Source organism: Mustela nivalis (assembly GCF_964662115.1).
Source record: "Mustela nivalis genome assembly, chromosome: 8".
Lineage (NCBI taxonomy): Eukaryota > Metazoa > Chordata > Mammalia > Carnivora > Mustelidae > Mustela > Mustela nivalis.
Genome location: NC_139027.1, coordinates 102,877,777 through 102,901,569, shown reverse-complemented (window position 1 = coordinate 102,901,569; position 23,793 = coordinate 102,877,777). Strand labels below are relative to the sequence as shown.

Here is a 23,793-nt window from a genome sequence, read left to right as displayed (position 1 = left end):
GGTTGGTCACTCAACTGTCTGAGCCACCCCGGTGCCCCTCATATTATTGGTTTTAAATGGAAGTGCGTGGGGCACCTGGGTGGCTCAGTGGGTTAAGCCGATGCCTTCGGCTCAGGTCATGATCTCAGGGTCCTGGGATCGAATCCGGCATTGGGCTCTCTGCTCAGCGGGGAGCCTGCTTCCCTCTCTCTCTCTCTGCCTGCCTCTCTGCCTACTTGTGATCTTTCTGTCAAATAAATAAATAAATAAAAATCTTCAAAAAAAAATGGAAGTGCCTATATGTTCAGAAAAAGTATGAAAAATGTTTTCTAACTTTAACATGGAATACATCCATCTCATATATAAGGAGAGAACTTATGTTAAAACTTTTTTTTCCCCTCTGTGGTCTGAGGAATAGAAAGATCTAGAAAATTTATGTGTAAAGGCAGAGGTTAAAGTTTAATGGACTCTTCAAAACGGGGGCTCATCATAGGTTCCAGTGAACTGATATAGAAGTTTGCCTGATGAATTGTAAAACATCTTTAGATATTGGTTCACGTACTAAATGTGTAATAAACAGCGTTATATATCAGGGACTATCCCAGTCCATACAAGATACATACTAAATAGCCCTTGTCCTTGAAGAACTCTCAGCTTAAACTGGTGGTGGTGGCAAATTTATCTAAACAATTACAAAGCTACATTAACATTTGAGGAAAACCATAAAACCTCACCCACTGCTCAAAGTATGACTTACGGACCTGACCTAAATCTAATCTCTGCATTTTAATCTGCATTTTAATAAGATTCTCAGGTGATCTGGCTGCCTATCAGGATTTGAAAAGTGATGAGGTGTGGGATTAAAGGAGAAACCACTAATGATCCCCTGGGAAGTGGTCAGAGGTCTTCAGAAGGGTGAGGTAATAGAACACTCCAGCCTGAGACACTAACAGGTCCATAATTATGGCACCTAGAAAGAGTAAGATGGGTTCTGGAATGAGAAGTTTAGTCTGCAAAGAAATTAGGTACTTTGGAAGATATGGGAGACCGAGCTGAAAAGGTAGGCTGAATGGCCAGAGGCAGAAGGACCAGATGGTCCTGTTTAGGAAGCCTTAGAAAATTTTAGAGAGGAAAGTGACCAGGTTAGATTCTTCTGTTTGGGTATAACACTGGTGGCAGGGTGGAGGATGAAATGCAGAAGAGAGGTTAAGCAGCAGGCAGGTTTGTTATTCTGTAATGAGCTGGACTGACTTTGAACTAAAAAGGAAGTCTTTGAGGACTTTAGAAGTGGAGGGGCCACCGAGTCCCATGAAGAGAAATAAAGGATTCCATCTGCAGTTCGATATAGACGGGTTCTTTCTACTCAAAGTGCGATGGGTGCCCAACCAGCTGCCTTAGCATCACCTGGAAATTGTTATAATGCAAGATCTCGCGTCTTATTTCAGATATACAGTCAGAAACTCTGGAGGCCAGGACACACAAATCTGACTTTACCAAGTTCTCTTTCAAGCTTGAGAGCTTAAGCACTGCTCTAGCCTGCAAAAGTCTTGTAGCAGGTGGTAAAGGCTTAGAATTGCCACAACTTACTTCTTTTCTAGAAAAGAATAGCCAAAAAAAAAAAAAAAAAAAAAAAAAGACAAGAGTAATGAGAAATAAGTTTCTATGTTGAGTGGGCAGAACATAAGCCACACACAAAAACAAAAAACCGCCTTATCCCAAAGACTTACAATTGGAGAATTAAAATAATTTTGGTAGAGGCCGTGATGTTCTCGGTAGCCTAAATTAAGTAAAACTTTAAGTAATTATCCCAGTTGTAAATTCTTTCTGTACCCTTTACTGCCCACAAAAACGCCTTCAGGAAAAACACTGGGATTCCTTTTAGCCCTCTCAAAACTGTGTTTCTGATGTAACCGCCCATTTAAAAAACCCAACCCCAAATTAAAAGCCCCCAAAACGGACCGGCGGGGCTGGCGCCATCGTCCCAGGAAAACTTTACCGTTTCCCAGCCACACCCCTGTGGACCGCCGGGCCTCCTTCCCCGGGCCGTTCCCAAAGATAAATAAATCACTCCTTGTTTTTTCCAGACCTGAAATTAGCAGTGACTCACAGAGCACTCCGAATGGCCACGGGCGCCTCGGTTAGAAGGAAAAATGTGCAGATTTTTCCCTCACGCGAGGGCCCGACGTGGCCGGCTGGGCCAATCAGGGGAGGATGGCGGGAATCGCACCAAAGTAGGTAAAAAATGCGGGATGTGTTCTCTCGGCCGCGGCCCGAGCCTGGGCTCCCCGCCGTCTGCCCTCCGGTCTCTTGCTCCCGGGAAGCTGCCCACCCTGGTTCCCCACTCCCCACCCCCAGGCCTCCACCCCCGCCGCGTCCTCCCCACCCCCGCCGCGTCCTCCTCCTCTTGCCTCCTCCCAGGCCCCGCCCCCAGCGCGGCGCACACCTGGCCAGGTGGCTACTTCCATGTTAGGGCTGCCGCAGCGCTGTGGGCGGGGCGCCACGTGGCCCCGCCCACCAGCCGGGAATTAGGGTCCCTAGCTCTGCCTGATCCTTTGCCGGATCAGGTGCCAGCCCGAGCTTTGTCTCCTCGTCCCTAGTAGATAAGGGAGGACCCACCCTCCCAGGCCGGAGCTGGTGAAAGGAGGGCCCAGTTCCCTTGTCTTCGGAACGTGAAGCAGAACCCTCCGTTTGCTCTCTGGGCAGGGCGCTGTCTGGCCGGCCGGTTGCGTAGCAACGGCAGGCAGCGCGTGACGTGCGCAGTCGCGTTTGGGTCCGAGGCGCGCGCCCGTGCACCCGCCCCCTGGTAGGCTCGCGGCTCGCGTCGCCTGCTCGCTGGGTCTCTCGGTCCCTCTGCTGTGAGAAGGACGCTCTGCAGAGTCGGCGCCGGCAAGCTCCCCCTTCCGCGTCACTGCGACCGCCGCGGAGAAGATGGTGAGTGGGAGGGAGCCCGAGGCGTGGGCTGGCGCGGCCGGGGCTGCGGGGCTCCGGGGCGCGGTGGGGGTCGGGGCTGAGGGGCGGCAGGCGCGCCCCCGCCCGGGGGATGGGGGAACGAAGGCCCAGCTGCAGCCCCCAGGCAGGGAAAGATCTCTGGGCTTCCACTGCTCGCGGACCCGCTGGGACCCCGGCTCCTTGGGCGGCTCCTGGCCGCTGCCTCGCTCGCAGCTTCTGCGAGGCCGCGGGCGGGAGCATGGTCCCCGCGGTTCCACCGGCCCAGGCCTGGGGACGACCTGCCGGGGCCGAGCACCGCCACACCCTCGGTGCAGTTGACTGGGAGTCCGCCATCCCGGGGTGGGGGGCGTCGGAATCCCGCGCGGGCCTTGTTGGCGCAGCTTTCCCCAAAGCCGGGCGTCGAGGCGGTCAGTGACTCGTGCGAGTTTCGGCCCGTGAGGTCGGTCCATCTCATTAAGGAAAATAAGGCCTTTATTGAACAACCCTAGAGGGCGGAATGATCACCACGAGCCTTACCCCGGTCTGATTAAGAACAGGGTGGCCTCGCAGCCGCTTTGTTTGTCGTATCTGGCAATCAGCTTCCAGCAGCACTCTTGTGCTTGTCAAGCTTGGCAGTGGCTCTTTTAACTCTTCCCTACCCGATCTCTCCATGTATGGTTAGAAATTTTGTTTACCTGTGAACAGTTTGGCTCTGCCAGAACTTAGCGTGCGAGGAGTGGGCATGAAGCTGGGATGCTAATAAAAGCGAATGAAAAACTTTTTAAAAGCCCATTGAATTATCCTAGTCATTAAAAGTAAATATGTTTACTATATTCTAGGTGATGGGCACTTGGCTTAATTTGCATAGTTTCCCCTCTAAACTGTCTCTAATTTGCCTTAAAATAGTATTCTTAACTGGACGATCAAGTAGAACATTTTGTCATTTTCTTTAGCCTGCACTCGCTGTTACCATTTTTGGTCAATGATTTGCAGCAGGCAAAGGCTTACCAGACTTTGCTAGATATATTACACTGTTATTGCATCTGTCTGCCTGGAAGCAGTTGATACCAGTTTACTGGCATACAAAATGTTTTCTCTGAATGACAGTTTTGGTTTTCTTAAGGTAATGCAAGGGAAAAAAAAGAGATTGACCAGTTAGTAGTTTCTTGATGACTAAAGAGATGCGGTAGGAATTTAATAGTGTTCAGTTTTCCATTCTTCTTTGGTTTAATTCTGTAAACTACAAGGAGGAGCAGCATCTTAAGACTTCTATAAATCTCTGTAAGACTTAAATCTAAGGGTTTGAGTTCTCATAAAATTAAGACCATCTACTCTGATGAATGCTTTGAAGTGGGCTGGAGCCTGCTTTATGTTCTTTTAATTTGACATTTTTTTATTTTGAGTTTCTGTAATACACACTTTATCTTTTCTTTGAAAACAGGCCCAAGCATTTTAACTTTGGCTAAATCCTTAAATTTTAGTTCAAGCTTAACTTCCTTTATTTCTATGCATTCAAATAAAATGAAGCCTCTGTTTTATTTACTGGTTCTTGAGGGAGGAGAACTAAAAATCAGCAAAGATAAGTGGATTCCAGATGTATTTTGATCTGTTGGCCTTAGGGAGGTCAGGAAGACCTTAGAAGCTCTTGTTGTTTGAATGCTTGCAAATAGAGTTCAGAATATAGACTGCTCATTTGGAAAGATTACTCCTCTATTTAGCCTTGTAGGCACAGACCATCTCCTTTCAGTGTCAGCTGTTACATAGTATTATGAAGATTGAAAGTTCTTTTATTATACCAGATTTTAGCACTTTACCTCTAAATTTGAAACTGGGGTTCCAAGTTTCTAAAGTTTTTGTTTGTTTGCTAAGGTTAAATTTTAGGGGTGGCTCTGTTGGTTAAGTATCCAAATCTTGATTTTGGCTCAAGTGGTGATCTCACGGCTGTGAGATCCAGCCCCAAGTCGGGCTGGGCGAGAGCTTGCTTAAGATTCTCTCTCTCCCCCTCCCTACCTTTCCCTCCCTCTCTCTGCCACTCGCCCCCGCCCCCCAACTTGCATTCTTTCTTTCTAAGGAAAAAAAAAGATTTTTAGCTACTGTTGGGTTGGTTCTGCATTAACAAAATCACTTCCTGGTACTCAGCAAGCCTTCTGGAAGCACTTGGGAATAAAAGCAATTTGAAACCAACTCGAAAGATCACCTTTGGGCACTTTAAGATGAGATTTCATGTTTTCAAACTCTCACTTTACAGTGGAGGAAAAAAAAAAAAGCCTGTCCTGCACATCTACCCACTCTAAACAAAACTTTTGTTCTGTGTGTATATAGGAAGATTATTTAGTCTACCATTAAGTTCCTAGGGTTATCTGCTCAGTACTTCTTTCGTTGGGTATGGATCGAGATTCTACACGTAGACTTTGCCTAGTGCTTCTTGTAACCAATCATGTATGACATTTACAGCATATTATATGGCTCTATGGGAGTAGGAGTGTAGTCTTGCCCCTGAAATAATAAAAGTCTACGAGATAATTCAGCCTTTCCCTAGTCAGAACCCTGCTGTAACAAGCACAGCTAATTGGCCCAGAATGAATTACAAATTTTATCACTTGGTGATTAGGAAAAACACGTTTACTTACAGCAGCCTAATGGAATAGGTTGGGCATGTGTTCGTTCATGTGCTTACTTATTTAATGTGAAAAAACAGACTGCAAAGAATTGATTGACTTGTGATCTTTTTGACTACACATTGTTTTAATAATTTACAAATTAATTTTGAAACTTTTTTTTTTTAAAGATTTTATTTATTTGTCAGAGAGAGAGAGGGAAAGAGAGCGAGCACAGGCAGACAGAATGGCAGGCAGAGGCAGAGGGAGAAGCAGGCTCCCTGCTGAGCAAGGAGCCCGATGTGGGACTCCATCCCAGGATGCTGGGATCATGATCTGAGCCGAAGGCAGCTGCTTAACCAACTGAGCCACCCAGGCGTCCCTAATTTTTGAAACATTTTAAGCAGAAAGGTACACAGAATAACAGGTCCCTTAGTATGAAAAAAGAAAATAACTTTTTGCTGTATTTCAGGTTTCTATGTTACCATTACAGCTAAATCTGCATCTTCTTCCTCATCCCATTCTCTTCTTTCCCCAGAGATAAGCACTCCTGGGTCAAAGACATAATGTACTGGCCAATTAAGGAGATGATTTTTTTCAGGCTATTGCAATTGGGAGAACATGAATTAATAAGGAACGTCTCAGAAAAAAGGTAAAGGACCTGGGGCAGGTAAAACCGGGAGTCTTGAGGAACTGCAGGAACAGGTCTTATCACAATAAACAAGGGCAGGATCTTTTTGTTACCAGTTTCCCAAAACTCAGAATGATGGGGGTGGATTTCTTAACCATTACCTGCTTCCTAGGAACACAAAGCTCAGGTGATTAACATAGTCCGCTGAAGTTAATATATTTCATTCTCATTGATATTTCCATACTTTTAGCTATGTATGTATGCATCTGTAGTAATATATATTGTTTTGATGTGTTTTTAAATTTCATTTAAATGCTGTGCTTTATGTATCTTTTTTTTTTTTAAGATTTTATTTATTTATTTGATAGAGATCACAAGTAGGTAGAAAGGCAGGCAGAGAGAGAAAGGAAGGGAAGCAGGCTCCCTGCTGAGCCGAGAGCCCAATGCGGGACTCTATCCCAGGACCCCGAGATCATGACCCGAGCCGAAGGCAGCGGCCCAACCCACTGAGCCACCCAGGCGCCCCTTTATGTATCTTTTTGAAACTTAAAAAAAATTAACCTTGGTGAGTTTTTTGGGGGAGGGGGATGAATTTTGGTTTTAGCGGTTGCTGTGACTCTTTATTATTAACTGCTGAGTAGTTTGTATGACTCTGCAATTTTATCTACATTTCCCCGGTTTTTCATGCTTTAATATTTTTTTTGTCTACTCAGTTTTGCAGTATATGGTTTCTGTGTTTTATGTTATGTTATTACGTATGTAGTGCTAGTGAATGTGTTCATGCTATAGACCTAGAAGTGGAAGCCTGGATTGGAGGGTGCAAGTATGTATTTTTTACTCTCCTATAGGCGATTCTAGTTTGCATCCCATCAGCTACATTTATCAGCCTGTTTCTCCATCTCTTTTTACCACTTGTTATTATGAGTTTTGAAACCTTTGCCAATCTGATGGGTGTGAAATGGCTTCTTATTCTTTTAATTTGCATTTCTCTGATTAGTAGTAAAGTATCTTTTTATGTTTATTGCAGCCAGTGTGTTTACATGGTTGTTCATCTGGTGAACCTGACATTATGTAAATACTCATCACATCTTTATCTAGGCTTATTTGTGGATTCCTAAAGTAAATCCACCGTTAAAAGAAAATCTATAAAAACGTGATTGTCAGTGTCAGAAGTGCATAGAGGGCTGATATCCTTCTCTGGAATCTACATTTCTTTGCATAGCTCTCAAGCTGCTAACTAACAGAGGTTAAATTCCCTTAATTTTAATTTTAGCCACTTGCCATGGTCCGGTCCTGGTGGTGGTAGAATGCAGTGATCCAGGATAGAGTTCCATCTTTGCTAGCTGCCATGGAGATTAACATCCTCTGCTTTATTCTTCTTTTTCTTGGATAATTAATCCAGCCAAATATTAAAAACAAACGAGCCCTGGGGATATATGGGAAATCTCTGTGCTTTCTGCTCAGTTTTGGTGTGAGCTTAAGATGTCCCTAAAAAAAGAAAGTATTAAAAAAAGCAAAACAAGGGGCACCTGGGTGGCTCAGTGGGTTAAAGCCTCTGCCTTCCGCTCTGGTTGTGATCCCAGGGGCCTGGGATTGATTGAGCCCTGTGTTGGGCTCTCTGCTTGGTGGGGAGCCCCCCCCCTGCCCCGCCTGCCTCTCTGCTTACTTGGATCTGTCAAATAAATAAATAAAATCTTAAAAAAACAAAACAAAACAAATAATTACGACTATTCACCAATAGAATTGGTTTGAATTAAGCTGGTGTTTAACTTACTATCTAGGAAGACTCCAGACATTTTCATTTTTATGTTAATGTAACTTTATTTATTTCAGTAATATCTAAGATCTTTGAGATGAACACAGTATTTGAAATTAGAAAAGTCTTGAAAGTGGAAAAACCGGATTTAATACTATCTTCAGAGCAAAGCTCTGGTCTGTCAATAATTAGGCCTAATCTCCTTATTGTATTGTTTGCAATTTGCATACCAAAACCACAGATCCTAATAAAGAAAATGGAAGATTGTTATTTAAGTATTTTGAGATTCCTTCTCTTATAGCATTTTGTCTCTACATTGTCCATGAAAGACACACACAAAGATTTATACCTAACAAGAGAAATATTTTAATCACAGGCTTTTGTCTTTCCCTGCCTCTTTACCTTGACGTTGGAAGTGATTTTTCACTTGGAATTGTATTGATGTTTATTTTTCTTGATATTTTACTTTGGGAGAATTATAGCAAAATAAACATCAGATTGGTTCATTTTAGTAATACTTTTTTTTTTTTTAAAGATTTTATTTGTTTATTTGAGAGAGAGACAGGGAGAGAGAGCATGAATGAGGAGAAGGGCAGAGAGAGAAGCAGACTCCCCGTGGAGCTGGGAGCCTGATGCGGGACTCGATCCTGGGACTCGATCCTGGGACTCCGAGATCATGACCTAAGCCGAAGGCAGTTATCCAACCAACTGAGCCACCCAGGCATCCCATCATTTTAGTAATACTTTGACAAACTAGTTACTTAATTCATTTTGGAGTCTTCTGTGTAAGGATCCCCCACAGAGTTAAGTAGTTTTTAATCTGGAGTGATTCTTAACTCTTTAAAAGTTTTCTAGGAGCTTGACGTTGTAATGCTTATGTGTTTACCCAATTCGGTGATTTGCTTTGTACGTTAAAGTTAAAATTGATCCGCATCAGGCTCCTTGCTTGTTGGGAAGCCTGCTCCTCTCTCTGCCTCTGCCTGTCACTCTGCCTGCTTGTGTGCGCTTGCTCTCTCTCTCTGACAAATAAATAAATCAAATCTTTAAAAGAAAAAAAGATAAAATTGAAGAATCAGTTTTTTTGTGTAGAACTTTAAAAAACAAATAATTTAAAAATGTGATTAAAATTCAGCCTTTTTTTTTTTTTTAAGATTTTATTTATTTGACAGAGATCACAAGTAGGCCGAAGGGCAGGCAGAGAGAGAGGAGGAAGCAGGCTCCCTGCCGAGCAGAGAGCCCTATGTGGGGCTCGATCCCAGAACCCCAGGATCATGACCTGAGCTGAAGGCAGAGGCTTTATTTATTTATTTTTTTTTTTAATTTTTTTTTTTTTTTTTTTTTTATGAAGGCAGAGGCTTTAACCCACTGAGCCACCCAGGTGCCCCTTGGCCTTTAAAAAAAAAAAAACATGAGAGAGGAGTGTCAAAGAACTCTGCTTCTGTTGCAGCAGTGTATAGGATGAGCCCTTCAAAGACAAACTTCATTGCCTGCTATAGGAGTAAGCCTACATTATAACTGATTTGTCATTGTATTCTTTCGGATTACAAAAGACTCTTTACTCTTTTCAACATTTTTGTATCACTTTATAGGTTTTTACTCCTATTTGCCTTGTCACAGAAAAGAAAGATGAATTTCCTACCCCTATTCCTGTATTAGCTTGTTTCCAGAAAAAAAAAAAAAAATCATCAACCTGTATTTTAAAATGGTTTCATGAAATTTTACTTTATTTTTTCAGTGTTCCAAGATTCATTGTTTATGCACCACACCTAGTGCTCCATCCAGTAAGTGCCCTCCTTAATACCCACCACCAGGCCCTTCCAGTTCCCACCCCCCTCCCCTCCAAAACCCTGCGTTTGTTTCTCAGAGTCCACAGTTGATGTGATACATTTTTGATGGTGGTGGAATTTTCATGTAATGATAGAGCTAAAACTAAAGCTCAGGCAAATACAGGTAAGACTCCTTCAGTTTGCTAGGAAACCATCTGTTACGTCAATTTTTGAAGCTCTGGAGCTCTGAGGAATTCTCATATCACTGAAAACTTGTTTCAAGAATGTTGTAGGTAGGGGCACCTGGGTGACTAGCTCGGTCAGTTGGGCGGCTGCCTTCGGCTCAGGTCATGATTCCAGGGTCCTGGGATCAAGCCCCACATGGGACTCCCTGCTCCGCGGGAAGCCAGCTTCTCCCACTCTCCCTGCTTGTGTTCTCTTTCTCTTTTTGTCTCTGTCAAATGAATAAATAAAATCTTTAAAAAAAAAAAAAAAAGTGTTGTAGGTAATCTTTAGGCCAGTACTGTCGAATAGTAATAAAATGCAAGTTACATGTGTACTTTTAAATCTTCTATTAGGGGCGCCTGGGTGGCTCAGTTGGTTGGACGACTGCCTTTAGCTCAGGTCATGATCCTGGAGTCCCGGGATCGAGTCCCACATCTGGCTCCCAGCTCCATGGGGAGTCTGCTTCTCCCTCTGACCTCCTCGCTCATGTTCTCTCTCACTGTCTCTCTCTCAAATAAATAAATAAAAAATCTTTAAAAAAAAAAAAAATCTTCTATTAGATCCTCTAAAAAAGTACAAAAACAAGGTGAAATTTATACAGCCCAGTATATCATATCCACATTTAATCAGTATAAAAATTAGATACTTCACATTATTTTCACAATATATATAAATTATTTGAAATCCAGTATGTATAGTTATAGCACATCTCAATTCAGATGCTCAATTTTCATTGGAAATATTTGATACGTATTTAGATAAACATTTTAGAGTTGAAAAAGATTCACATAACCTGAGTTGCTCAAAGGATACTTACAGATTTTCCAGTAATGGGATTGATAATCAATTTAAAATTTAAGTTAATTAAAATATAATTTAAACGTGCAGTTTCTTAATCACACTGGCCACATTTAATCGACTTACTAAACCACATGTGGTAAGTGGCCAGCCTCAGACTTTGTGGATTAGTTTATTTAATTTGTAAAGGGAAGTTAATATGGGTGACAGCACTGTGTTAATCCTCTGCATTTCTGCACATAGCTAAGAAGGAGTACTGAGGTAGCACGTGAATTCCTTTTATAGCACTTATTGAGATATTTTGTAGAACTAGATTGTTGATCTCCTTAAAATAGGGTTTGTGTATCTCAATAGCAAAATGCCACTCATGGTAGACCCACAACTGATGTTCCCAAAGGATCATGAATGAGTGATTGAGAGGGCATTTGTAATTATGACAGGTTCCCATGGATTTGGATTTCCTTAATTTTTATACTTTCTTTTTCCACATATATTTTTTTAATATAATGGAAATTGAGTTTTAAGTGGTAAACTAATTGAATAGTACCTCCCCTTTGTATACTGCATTATAATTTGATTTGAGTCTTAACAATGAAAATTCTTTAGGATAAGGTAAGTAGTATTAGAGGAGTACCTTTGAAATAATTCTGGCATACAGGAAACCCCTCAATAAATACCAGTTCCCTTTCTTCTCTTAAAAATGAAATTGAGGGACGCCTGGGTGGCTCAGTTGGTTAGGCAGCTGCCTTCGGCTCAGGTCATGATCCCACTGTCCTGGGATCGAGTCCCGCGTGGGGCTCCTTGCTCAGCAGGGAGCCTGCTTCTCCCTCTGCCTCTGCCTGCCATTCTGTCTGCCTGTGCTCGCTCGCTCTCCCTCTCTCTCTCTGACAAATAAATAAAATCTTAAAAAAAAAAGTATGAAATTGAATGGAGGTACCTGGGTGGCTCAGTTGGTAAAGCGTCCCACTCTTGATTTCGGCTTAGGTCATGATGGTCAGGGGTCATCAGATCAAGCCCGGAGTTGGGCCCCGTGCTGGACTTCGACCCTGCTTTAGATTCTCTCCCTCTTCTCCTCCCCAGCTAAAAAATGAAACTGAATGGTATTTGATGTTCACTGAGGTATCCTCTACCATAGCAAAGCACTTGAAAGCCTAACAAATGAAAGAACAAGAAGTCATGCCTTAGAGAACTTACAAGTATTATCTGTCTGACATTGTGTTAAACTTTCTCTCAGTCAATCCTTACAGCAGCCAAATGAGGTAGGTATGTATTGTTGCCATTTCTGTTAATATACTGAGAAGTAGTTAAGAGCATGGGCTCAGAATGGAGCTGCCTAGGGTTTTGAGTCTTGGCTCTAGCTACTAACTACATGGCCCTAGGTAAGGTACTGATTATTCTATGCCTCAATTTCATCATTCCTCCAAATGGGTGTACCTACCATCATGACAGTTTGGATGATGAGTATAAGTAGTTTAAAGACAATGCCTGGTATATAGTAAAGTGCTTATCAGTGTTGTATGAAATGACATTAAACAACTTTAGATCCGAATTAAACAGTCTTTTTTCTTTGTATTCTGACACATGCTTCAGCAATTGTAGATAAAATTAAAAGAGTGGAAGGATTGTATTAGAACACATTTCCAGTTGTTTTATTATTTCTTTAAACTAATTTTATTTGGATTATATATGATCATTTTTTTTTTATGATCAGATTTTAAATTTTATTTTTCAGGTGACTTTTTAAAAATCGAAGTATAGTTGACATGCAGTATTACATTAGTTTCAGGTGTATAATGTAATGATTTGACAATTATATATGTTAGGAAGTGTTCACTTTTAAGTGACTACCATCTTTCATCATACAAAGTTATTGACTGTATTCCCTATGCTATACTTTACAAACTGCCTTACTTTATAACCGGAAGTTTGTGCTTCTTAATCACCTTCACCTATTGTACCCAGCTCTGTCCCCCTCCCGTCTGACAGTCACCAGTTTGTTTTCTGTATTTATGAGTCAGTTTCTGGTTTTCATTTTTTTTTTTTTTTGGATTCCACATGTAAGTGAAATCATATGGTATTTGTTTTTTTCCTGTCTGACTTAACTTTACTTAGTATAGTACTCTATAAGACTAACCTTGTCAGGAATGACACGATTTCATTCTTTTGTATGGTGGAATAATATTTCATTGTTTGTGTATGTGTGTGTGCATGTACCACATCTTTTTTATCCATTTATCTATTAGTGGCTACTTAGATTGTTTGTGTATCTTGGCTATTGTAAATAATGTTGCACTAAACATAGAGGTGCATGTTTCTTTTGAATTAGTACTTTTGTTTTCTTCTGGTAAATCCCAGAAATGGAGTTACTGGGTTTTATCTTTACTTTCTTGAGGGACCTCTATACTGTTTTCCATAGTGGCTATACCAGTTTGCATTCCCACCAATAGTATACAAGGGTTCCTTTTTCTCAACATCCTTGCCAGCATTTGTTATTCCTTGTTTTTTTGGGGGGGGTGGGGTGGGGGTGGGATGCAGCCATTCTGACTAGTGTGAGGTGGTGATATCTCAGGTGATTTAATTCTTAATGTACCTTGTAAGGTATCTTGTCTTCTGCTCTTAGTATTGTTCCTGAAGAAATTAATGTAGAATCAAATAGTTTTTCATTGCCTGCCAGGTTTAGAATAGCAACCATTTATTCCATAAATAATTGAGGAAATTATTATATGCCAAGAACTTACCTAGGTCCAAAATAATTTAGTACTAAAAAAGTCCTTTCCTTGTGGAAATTAATCCTGATGTGGGGGGGGGGGAGAGAGTAAAAAAAAAAAATGGCAAGATCATGTCAGAATTGTTAAGAGGTATGAAGAAAATAATGTAATCAATAGGGAGTACTAGAAGAGTTGGCTCCTTTTAGCCAGATTGTTAGGAAGGGTCTCTTAGGAGGTGACATTTGAGCTGAGACTTGCATGACAAGAAATAGCCACGTGTGGAGCATTTCATGCAGAAGGGAACTCTGTTAAGTAAAAAACCTTGAGAAGAGAATGAACTTGACATTCCAGGGACAAAAAAAGGTTTGTGTACCTGGAATTCAGTAAAAGGGGGATAGAAAAATAGGAAATGGGTCACAGGCAAGAGCTGGAACAGGAAGAACCTATAGGCCAAGGTGAGGAATTTGAATTTTATTTTGATTGTTCTAAGAAGCTAATGGGTGTGTGGTGGGAGGGTATGAAGGTGTTAATAGTGGAATGAGATATGATTTATTCCCCTGGATATGTGCAAGTGGGGAAAAGAACTGATGGAGACCATTGCTGTTACTTACCCAGTTGATGGTGATAGCTTGGATTAGGATTGTTAGTAGTGGGATAATGAGAAGTGATTAGATTGAATATATATTTTGGAGGTAGAGCTGATGGGATTTGCTGATAATTTGGGTGTGTGGTATAAGAGAAAGGCATCAAGGATAACTTACTCTTAAGATTCAGACCTGAGCTGTTAGGTAGCTGGTGGTGTCATTGTGCTGGGGACTATAAAAGGAGTGAAAATAAAATAGTTTGGCAAAAATTGAGGTTCTTAGGACTTTGAGGAATAACAAATCATCTAGATGTATTATACATTTTTAAAATACCTTAATTTCTTATCTGATTATAGTAATAATGTATGTAGATTGTAAAACACTAAGAAAAATTTAGTTATAATGGCAGTTCCAATGGAAGTACCTAACATTCAGTGCTTTCTTTTCCAGATCATGTTAAATATATGTTCATTCTTTTAGTAAATAATTGTTTGGTGCCTTTTAGGAACCAGGTACTATGGTAGGCTTTGGAGATTCAACAGTATACAAGACAAAGTCCCTGTCCCTATGAAGTACACATTCTAATGGGGGAGACAGGTAAGAAGTAAACAAATGAGTAAGATAATTGCAGATTGAATATCCAGAGACTACCAATATAGATTTTTCTCACGTAGTTGAGTTCATCTGTAACTGTTTTATATCCTTTACTTCTCATATTCCAATGAGACAGGGGTGCCAAGCTAATTCAGTTGCAAAATTGTGTATTTAACAGTGATGCTAGTACAACTGGATATCCACATGTAAAAGAACGGATTTGGGTTTCTGCTTCACACTGTATACAGAATTTAATTCAGAATGGCTCCTAGACCTCAGTGTAAGAGCTAAAGCTGTATAACTCCTAAAAGAAAACATAGGCATAAATCTTGGTGAGTTTAAGTTAGGCAGATGTTTTGGAGGAGGACTTTGGACAGTTTTCTTGGCATTTGTAGGCAAAAGCACGAGTGACAAAAGAAAAATACCATTTGGACTCTTACTAGAATTAGACTTTTTTGCATCAAAGAACACCATCAAGAAAATGAGAAGACAACCAGTGGAATGGGAGAAAATATTTGCAAATCATGTCTGACAAGGAATTTGTATCCAGAATATATCAAGGACTGTCTCAACTCAGTAAAATGGCAATCCGGTCACAGACAAAGGTTTTGAATAGACATTTCCATAGGAAGATATACAAATAGTCGATAAACACATGAAAGCATGTTCAAAATCTTTAGCCATTAGGGAAATGCAAATCAAAATCATAATGAGGTACTACTGTATATCCACTGGGATGGCTATAATAAAAAAGACAACAGTAATAAATGTTGGTAAGGCTGTGGAAAAGTAGGACTCCGTATGTGTTGCTGGCGGGAAAGTAAAATGGTGTAGCCATTTGTGGAAATTATTTTGGCAGTTCTTAAGAAGTTAAACTTGGGAATTGCCATTGACACAGCACTTTGACTGCTAGTTACATACCAAGTAAAAGGACAATCTACATTAAAATCTGTACATGAATATACATAATAGCATACGCATAGTAGCCCCAAAGTGGAAACCACCCAGATTTCCATCAGCTGATGATTGGATAGAAAAAATAACAGAATATCCATATAATAGAATATTATTTGGTAATAAAAAGAAATGAAGTACTGAATTTAACTACAGCATGGATGAATCTTGAAAATATGTTGAGTAAAAGAAACCAGTCAAAAAAATGATTACATATTATAGAATCCCATTTATATGCTATATCTGGGATAGGTAGATCTCAAGAGACAGGAAGTAAATTAGTGGTTATCGGTTTGAGGTGAGTGAAAGCAAAAAGAGGAGTGACAGTACAGAGTTTCTTTTTGGGGTATTCAGAATTTTCTAAGATTAGATTATGATGGATGTACAACTTTGTGAATATACTAAAATCTACTGAACTTCTATTTTTTTTTTTTTTTTTTTAGTGGCGTTTTATTTATTTTTTTTTAAAGATTTTATTTATTTATTTGACAGAGATCACAAGCAGGCAGAGAGGCAGGCAGAGAGAGAGGAGGAAGCAGGCTCCCTGTTGAGCAGAGAACCCGATGTGGGGCTCGATCCCAGGATGCTGGGATCATGACCTGAGCCGAAGGCAGAGGCTTTAACCCACTGAGCCACCCAGGCGCCCCTGAACTTCTACTTTTAAGTGGGTAAAATTTTATGGCATAGTAAATATAACTTCAAAATAAAACTTCAAAAATTTTTTTTTTTTTTTTTTTTTTAAAGATTTTATTTAGTTATTTGACAGGCAGAGATCACAAGTAGGCAGAGAGGCAGGCAGAGAGAGGAGAGGAAGCAGGCTCCCCGCGGAGCAGAGAGCCCGATGTGGGGCTCGATCCTGGAACACTGAGATCATGACCTGAGCCGAAGGCAGAGGCTTTAACCCACTGAGCCACCCAGGCGCCCCTAAAACTTCAAAATTTTTAATGGTATCATGCATGTACAGTAATGGTATTAAATTCATCCCCCTTTTAAATTTAAATCATGACTGTAAACTAATGCCCTCCCCCCAAAAAAACAAAAGGTCTCACACATGTATTACTGAACCAGTCTACTGGGGTGGAAGCATAGTAAAGGAGAAAAATCATTTCCCTGATAATACGTGCCGTTGTTGGGCACCGGGGTGGCTTCTGCCTTTGGCTCCAGTCAGGGTCCAAGGGTCCTGGGATCAAGTCTGCTCATGCTCACTCACTCTCCCTCATATTCTGTCTCAAATAAATAAAATCTTAAAAAAAAAGTCTACTCTTCAGATAGTAGTGATGTTTACAGAATGATAGGATATGAGCACATGCCTTTCATGCCGCATAAATATGTGTGCCTTCTGCGCAGTCTCTTACAGACCCTGTTTGGTTCTTCTCTGGTGCTGCCTCTTGGAATTGTACCTGACTTTATTGCCAGTTTTCATCTGAATCCACTGGGGAATGGGACGATTCTGCTTTTGTTTCTTGGCGGGGAATTGCTTGATCTTGAAAGTCTTGTGAGAAAACATTGCATGGAACGGTCAACCACACATACCAGTATGGTGAAAAAAAGGAAAGAGAATGCACTGTCATTTTTGTGCATAAATCTTTGCCTGCATTTGCAGTATTCTTCAAAAGAATACTCTGCCTAGTTGTGATCTCTGTCAAGTAAATAAATAAAATCTTAAAAAAAAAAAAAAAAGACAAACTAAGAAGTGTTGGTGAGGATGTGGAGGAAAAGGAACCCTTGTGGACTGTTGGTGGGGATGTAAATTGGTGCAGCTATTATTGAACACAATATGAAGGTTGCTCAAAAAATTAAAAATAAAACTACCATATGATCAGTAACTCCACTTCTGGGTATTTGTCCAGAGGAAACAAAAACACCCAAAAAGATAAATGTACGTCATGTTCACTGTAGTATTATTTCCAGTGGCCAGGGCATGGAAACAACCCAAATGTCTATGGATGGGTGATGGATAAGAAAATGTGGCGTGTATGTGTGCCATAAGAAAATTTTCTCCTCTCTAACAGTATGGATGGACCTTGAGGGCATTATGCTGTGCAAAATAAGACAAAGACAAATACTGGATGGTCTCACTTATATGTAGAACCTAAAACAAAGCACCCCTTGCCCTTAACTCCTAGATATAGAGAACAGGCTGTGCTCTCTCTGTATGCTTCTGGCCACAGCAGTGGTATTGTCATGGATTCTGGGGATGGGGTCACCCACCCTGTACCCATCTATGAAGACTGTCCTGCCCCACACCGTCCTGCATTTGGACCTGGCTAGTTGGGACCGGACGGACCACCTCATGAAGCAGTACAGAGAACAGATTTGTTGTTGCCAGAGATGGTCAGAATGGTTGAATGTGGTCTGAAGATAACAAACTTTCAATTATAAAATTAAGAAATCATGGGATGTAATATATATCCTGGTAGATATGATTAATAATGCTGTTATATATTTGAAAGTTGCTAAGAGAGTAAATCTCTTAAAATAAAAAATAAACTAAAAAATAAAAAGTTCTCATAAGGAAAAAACTAACTGGTGATGGATGTTACCTAGAGTTATTGTGGTGATCATTTCACAATATACATAAGTATCGAATTGTTATGCTGTACACTTAATGTTATATGCTAATTAATAGCTCAAACAGTTCTTTCAGTGTTACCTATCACAAGAACCTTCATGTTTCCCTGATATGATAGGCAGTGAGTTGTCACTTAGAAATCAGATAGTATAAAAAATTTTCCATCTTCACCAGTTTTTTCTTGTCAGTCAGTTTCGAGGAGTCTAAAGAAGTAAAAACGTTATGCATTTATGCAAACAGTATTTGAGAGGATGAAAGTTCTGTGTCTTCAGGAAGAAAACAGTAGTAACAGCAAATCTAATCAGGACCAAAATACTCCCAACAGAGTGATAAAAAATTACTTAGAAGATTTTTTTGCTTTATTTTTTCTTGAAAATACTAAAGTTTTGAAATGAAGGATTTTCCTTAGTGTAAAGTGAAGAATTACACTATAAGGATGAGGAAAAAATATCTCAAAGGCAATAGTACATTTCATAAAAATTTTTCTGGGATAGTTGTTTTTCAAAATTGATAAAGTAGATGATAGTTCTGAGGTTGAAATAGGGTTGAAAAAAAGATAGTGAGTTCTTGCATTTAAGGAGCACAAGTCTAGTGAAAGAGGCACACAAATAATAGTTAATCACAGTAGTAGAGAATACTGTGGTAGAAACAATTATTTTCTGTGTAAGTACATAGAAGGATCACATAGCTTAGATTAGAGGTAGTGATTGAGGGAGCAGGTAAGAGCTGCCTTCCCAGAGGAGGCCTAAACTGAGGTCCTAAAGGACGTAAGCAGATGAAGAGGACAGTAAAACATCTCAAAAGAACATGGTGTTTTCAGAGAATCACAAAGAGTTGTACATGGCTGGTATTAAGGGGAACATTGTGGGACAGGTGGAAACGAGGCTGCGGAAATAGTCCATAAAGGGCTTGACATGGCATGGGTTTTACCCTGAAGAAAATTTGAAGCTTATGGGGCGCCTGGGTGGCTCAGTGGTTTGGGCTGCTGCCTTCGGCTCGGGTCATGATCTCAGGGTCCTGGGATCGAGCCCCGCATTGGGCTCCCTGCTCCGCAGGAAGCCTGCTTCCCTCTCTCTCTCTCTCTCTGCCTGCCTCTCTGCCTACTTGTGATCTCTGTCTGTCAAATAAATAAATAAAATATTTAAAAAAAAAAAAAAAGAAAAAAGAAAATTTGAAGCTTAAAAGAAAATAGGGTGCCTGGGTGGCTCAGTGGGTTAAAGCCTCTGCCTTCGGCTCAGGTCATGATCTCAGGGTCCTGAGATTGAGTCCCGCGTCGGGCTCTCTGCTCAGCGCAGAGCCTGCTTCCTCCTCTCTCTCTGCCTGCCTCTCTGCCTACTTGTGATTTGTCTGTCAAATAAATAAATAAATAAATAAATAAATAAATATCTTTAAAAGAAAATAATAAAAGGGTAGGACTGTTTGCCAATGTGCTTACTGTCATTGGCTTCCCCCCTCCCATTCTTCTGTCTAGTTTTTTTTGTGGAGTGGAGAAGTCAGGGAATATTATTTTCTCTATCAGGCTTACAAAACTTGTTCCCACTATTCCTGCACTCCCTTTCTGACTCCCTGCTTCCCAATTGGTGGGGGCGGTGAGTGGGGGTTGGGATCTGTTAACAAATTTGATTGGGATTGCCTATAAGATTGCATACAATCTGGATGAGATGGATTGTTTTTAGCAGCTGGTCATTATTGTATCTAATGCACTTTCACTGTTGAGATGACTTTCTGTAAGGGTTTTTTTTTCTTCTGGTGGGGGTGTGGGTCATGTTTCATAGACTTTAGGTTATTGAATGATTTTTTTTCCCCAATAAAAAATTGTTTTAGTGGAACTCTTAAATTAATATGTAGCTAATAGAATGCTATTTGGTCTGCCTAGGCTATCTCAAGGACATTGTGCTTTGCTAGGAGGTGAGTGAAGGACTTCTGTAATTGGAAATTGTTTTCAGGAATGAGTGTATTAAGACAGAGTTAACGTGAAACATTTTCTGGATCTCTGATAGCTTATGTAGTGACTTTGTGTGAATTACAGAATGCTTCCTCTGGTGATGTGGCCTCAGGAGATAGGAGCTGGTACACCCTTGGACAGTCGAAGCCTTGCAGGCACATTCCTTGGATAGTGGAATATGCACTTGAATTTAGCGCTATCTTGCAGACTTAAGCAAGGCACAATCTGTAAAACTGTATTCAGCAGCACCAGACATTTCAAATTTACCAAGGGACTGAGGAGTTGCTGTGAGCTTGCTTGACTGATGTATACAGGGAAGGGACAAACTTTAGAACAAAGCCTGTTAGCTCACCCCACAGACCCCAGTTGTCATCTCTAGATTTTGATTTACTTGTGTTATAGTTGGGCCTAGAAAAATGGTAAGTGGTCATGTAATTGACTTTCGATTTCTTAACAGAAGAGTGGTAAGTCATTTGCTCTTGCATGTCTTTGCTGTGCAACCATTCTGTGGTTACGGAACAAAAAGAGAGATACATCAGATGTCATTTTGGTTTTTCAATTCTTATCTGTCAGGGAACAAATAGAAATTGCTGTTTTAAATATGAGTTTTAAGCTGTCTGGATTTCTTTTATTCGTAGCCTTCTATCACTCAAAGGCTTCATTAACAATCAGCCACATTAGTAATTAGAGGGAGCAGAAAAACCTCTAACCAGGTTTTCTGTTTCATAATAATATGAATCACTGAATGATACCATTGACAGGCACTGTATTTAGGTGATTTATTTGTGTTACCAGTCTTCCTGAGTTAGGATGATCATAATTCACATTTTACAGATGATGATACTGAGGTTTCAAGAAGTTAGCTAACTTGTTCATGTTTTAAGATTTGAGTAAGATAGATTCCTTGTGCTTTCTCCTCTGGTTAAAAAGTCTTCTAAGATTAAATGTTCCAAATTCTGTTTATGAGAAACACAACAAATTGAAAAAAAAAAAATACAGCTTATCAGCTTACTTAAAACATGTATTCCCAATTAATTATAAAATTCATCTGGAATGATCATATGTAATATTACATAAAATGAAGTTATCCTGATGGTTATTATATAAACTTTGTACTGTAAACTCATTATTTTATATCTTCCCCAGTATCTAGCATTTTTTTCCTCAAGAAGGAAAAGAACTTTTGTGGGGCAGCTGGGTGGCTCAGTCATTTGAGTATATGACTCTTGATTTCATCTCAGATCATGATTTTGGGGTCGTAGGATCAACCCACATTGGACTTTGCACTCGGTGTGGAGTCTGCTTCTCTCCCTCAAAAATAAATTAAAAAATTTTTTCAAAGATTTTATTTACTTGTCAGAGAGAGAAAGAAAGACCGCATAAGTAGGGAGAGTGGTAGGCAGAGGAAGAAGCAGGCTCCTCTCTGAGCAAGGAGCCCAATGCAGGACCCTGGGAATGTGACGTTGACGCTTTTAACTGACTGAGCCACCCAGGTGTCCCCAAAATAAGTAAAATCTTTTTTTTTTTTTTAAAGATTTTATTTATTTACTTGACAGAGATGGGGAGAGAGTACAAGCGGTGGGAGCAGCAGGGAGAGAGAAGCAGGCTCCTGCTGAGCAGAGAGCCCAATGTGAGGCTTGACCCCAGAACCTTGGGATCCTGATCTGAGCCGAAGGCAGTCTGTTAATTGACTGAGCCACCCAGGTGCTCCCCCCAAAAAAGTAAAATCTTAAAAAAAGTAAAAATTTTTTGGTCTGCCATCTGTATGAACTAAAATAATTTGCTTAAGTCAGTACTTCTTGTCTGAAGTTCTATGACTGTTCTTCATTTTGGTTGTTTTGACTTTCCAGGTCCATACTCAGAATATTCCAGCAAACACACACAGAATCTTATGTTTTCAGGATTGCTTCAGGATTGCTTCCTTGCCCCCAGAAATAGGCAACCATAATTATTGTAAACTAGAATTGAAATAATTGCCCTGTCACTATACAGAATAACAACTAAGGTTCCTGATGGCATGATTCATCCATAAAGCTAAATAATATACTGTTTTTCCAAGGCAGAAAACTGTGTAATACATCTTATAAATTTGATTACCTAAAATATACTGTAGAGTTAATTTTATGATATTTTTATGTTAAATTACTTAAAATAAGGATAAAAATTTAGTTCCTCAGTTGCATTAGCCTCATTCCATGGGCTCAACAGCCATGTGTGGTAGTGGCTACCATACTGGAAAGTGTAGATACAGAACATTTGGATCATCACAGAAATTTCTGTTAGACAGCATGGGTCTCTCAAACAGAGAAACTAAGCATTTCATAAATCATTCAGCTTTCAAAGCAGTGGTGGTGGAGAGAGTGTCTTAGCATTCCTTTATGTAGGGTCCCCATTTTTCCTGTTTTCAGTATGATGACTAAGCTAGAAAATCCTGTTGTTTTACCTGAACTCTTCAGAGAATAAATTCCAGAATTCCACAGATCAGCAGCACGGTGGAACTCAAGAAGGGATCTCGGGGCCTATGCGTGTCTCAGACTAATCGCACTCATTTTTCCTAGTTTGAACTTCTTTATTTCTTCTGTGTGTTTTTTGTCCTTGTGGGTTTATGGGTTTTTTGTTTTTGGGGTTTTTAAAAATTCCCTTTTTGTGCTTCAGCGGAGTTTTGGTAGGGAGATGGGTGGATGTATTCAGCTGCCCCATCGTAACATAGGACCTGGGAGGACCTGGTCATTTCTGTGTAGAAATGTGCCTTGAAGTACTTGTCACTCTTTTTATTTGTTGTCTCATTGTTCTTGCTCAGAAGCATCAGTTGTAGTAGAGAGAAGCCCAAATGTTTTTATAAATAGTCTGTCATTTTGGTTTCTTTTGGCTATTGCTCAAGGCATGGTGAATAAAGGAGAATCATGAACCCATTTTTAAACTCCCCAACTCCTTTGATTATGCTTGTCTTGGGTATTTAAGAGTTCGATAGGTTGAGAAAGGAACTAAAACCTGATTTCTGCCAGGTGTTTATAAATTTTAAATTGTATTTGTCTACTGTGCAGTAACGTACTTTCAGATATTTCAGACTCTCTTAACTTAGAAAAATAAATAAGTTACAAAAAAAATACTTTCCTGAAGTAGGAAGTTAACTTTCATCCCTGTTTCCTCCAGTGAGGTTTATGTAAGGTGTAGTTGGCAAAGTCAACTGTGCTGCTTCAGTTCATAGTAGAAATAGACCATTTATGGTATTCTGGTTTAGGATGGACTGCTGTAAGTCATTAGTTTGGGGGCCAGTTTAGTTGTTTACAAAAATTTGAATCTGAAAAACTTGATGCTCCTTCGAAAAATTCCAGCCCTTATGCTAGAATTGTTGAGAGAACCGAAGTGTGTTCTGTTGTTTACAATTATTAAAATACCCAGTGTTACATACTCTCTGTAGCATTTATTTCCCCTTCTGTTTGTGAGGAGTATCTTTATTTAGAGAAGCTCACACTGAGTGAATCTTGAGTGTTAAGGCGGGGCCTCAGATGTAGTCATTTCATCTCAGTCAGTGTTTTACAAAAGCTCTGCCAGAGGACACTCAGGTTTAAGATCTGTTACACTTTATGAACGAGTTAAAAACTGGTAGTTGGTGAGATAAAATAGAGTGACGTAATTATTTAACAGCAGCTGTTTTGACAAGGGGGTGGAGTTTAAGAGTGACTGTTACTTTCCAGGGCCACTGGTACAGAACACAAAGAAACTGAAGCTTTGGGTTGGGTGTCTTTATAAGTG

At 40.2% G+C, this 23,793-nt stretch overlaps 1 protein-coding gene and 1 pseudogene across 2 annotated transcripts in view; one reads left to right on the top strand and one right to left on the bottom strand.

Moving 5' to 3' along the window:
• The first annotated feature begins 2,471 nt into the window (after window positions 1-2,471).
• The window catches only part of DSTN (destrin, actin depolymerizing factor), a 36,762-nt gene continuing 15,440 nt past the window's right edge, over window positions 2,472-23,793 (top strand). Inside the window, exon 1 of the mRNA XM_082743212.1 lies at window positions 2,472-2,910. Within this exon, the coding sequence (XP_082599338.1) occupies window positions 2,908-2,910 (3 nt within the window). The 5' untranslated portion in view covers window positions 2,472-2,907. The remainder of the gene's footprint in view (window positions 2,911-23,793) is intronic.
• LOC309870772 (putative ribosomal protein eL39-like 5 pseudogene) lies at window positions 16,502-19,436 on the bottom strand (annotated as a pseudogene). The gene has a single exon. The product of its transcript is annotated as a putative ribosomal protein eL39-like 5 pseudogene (transcript).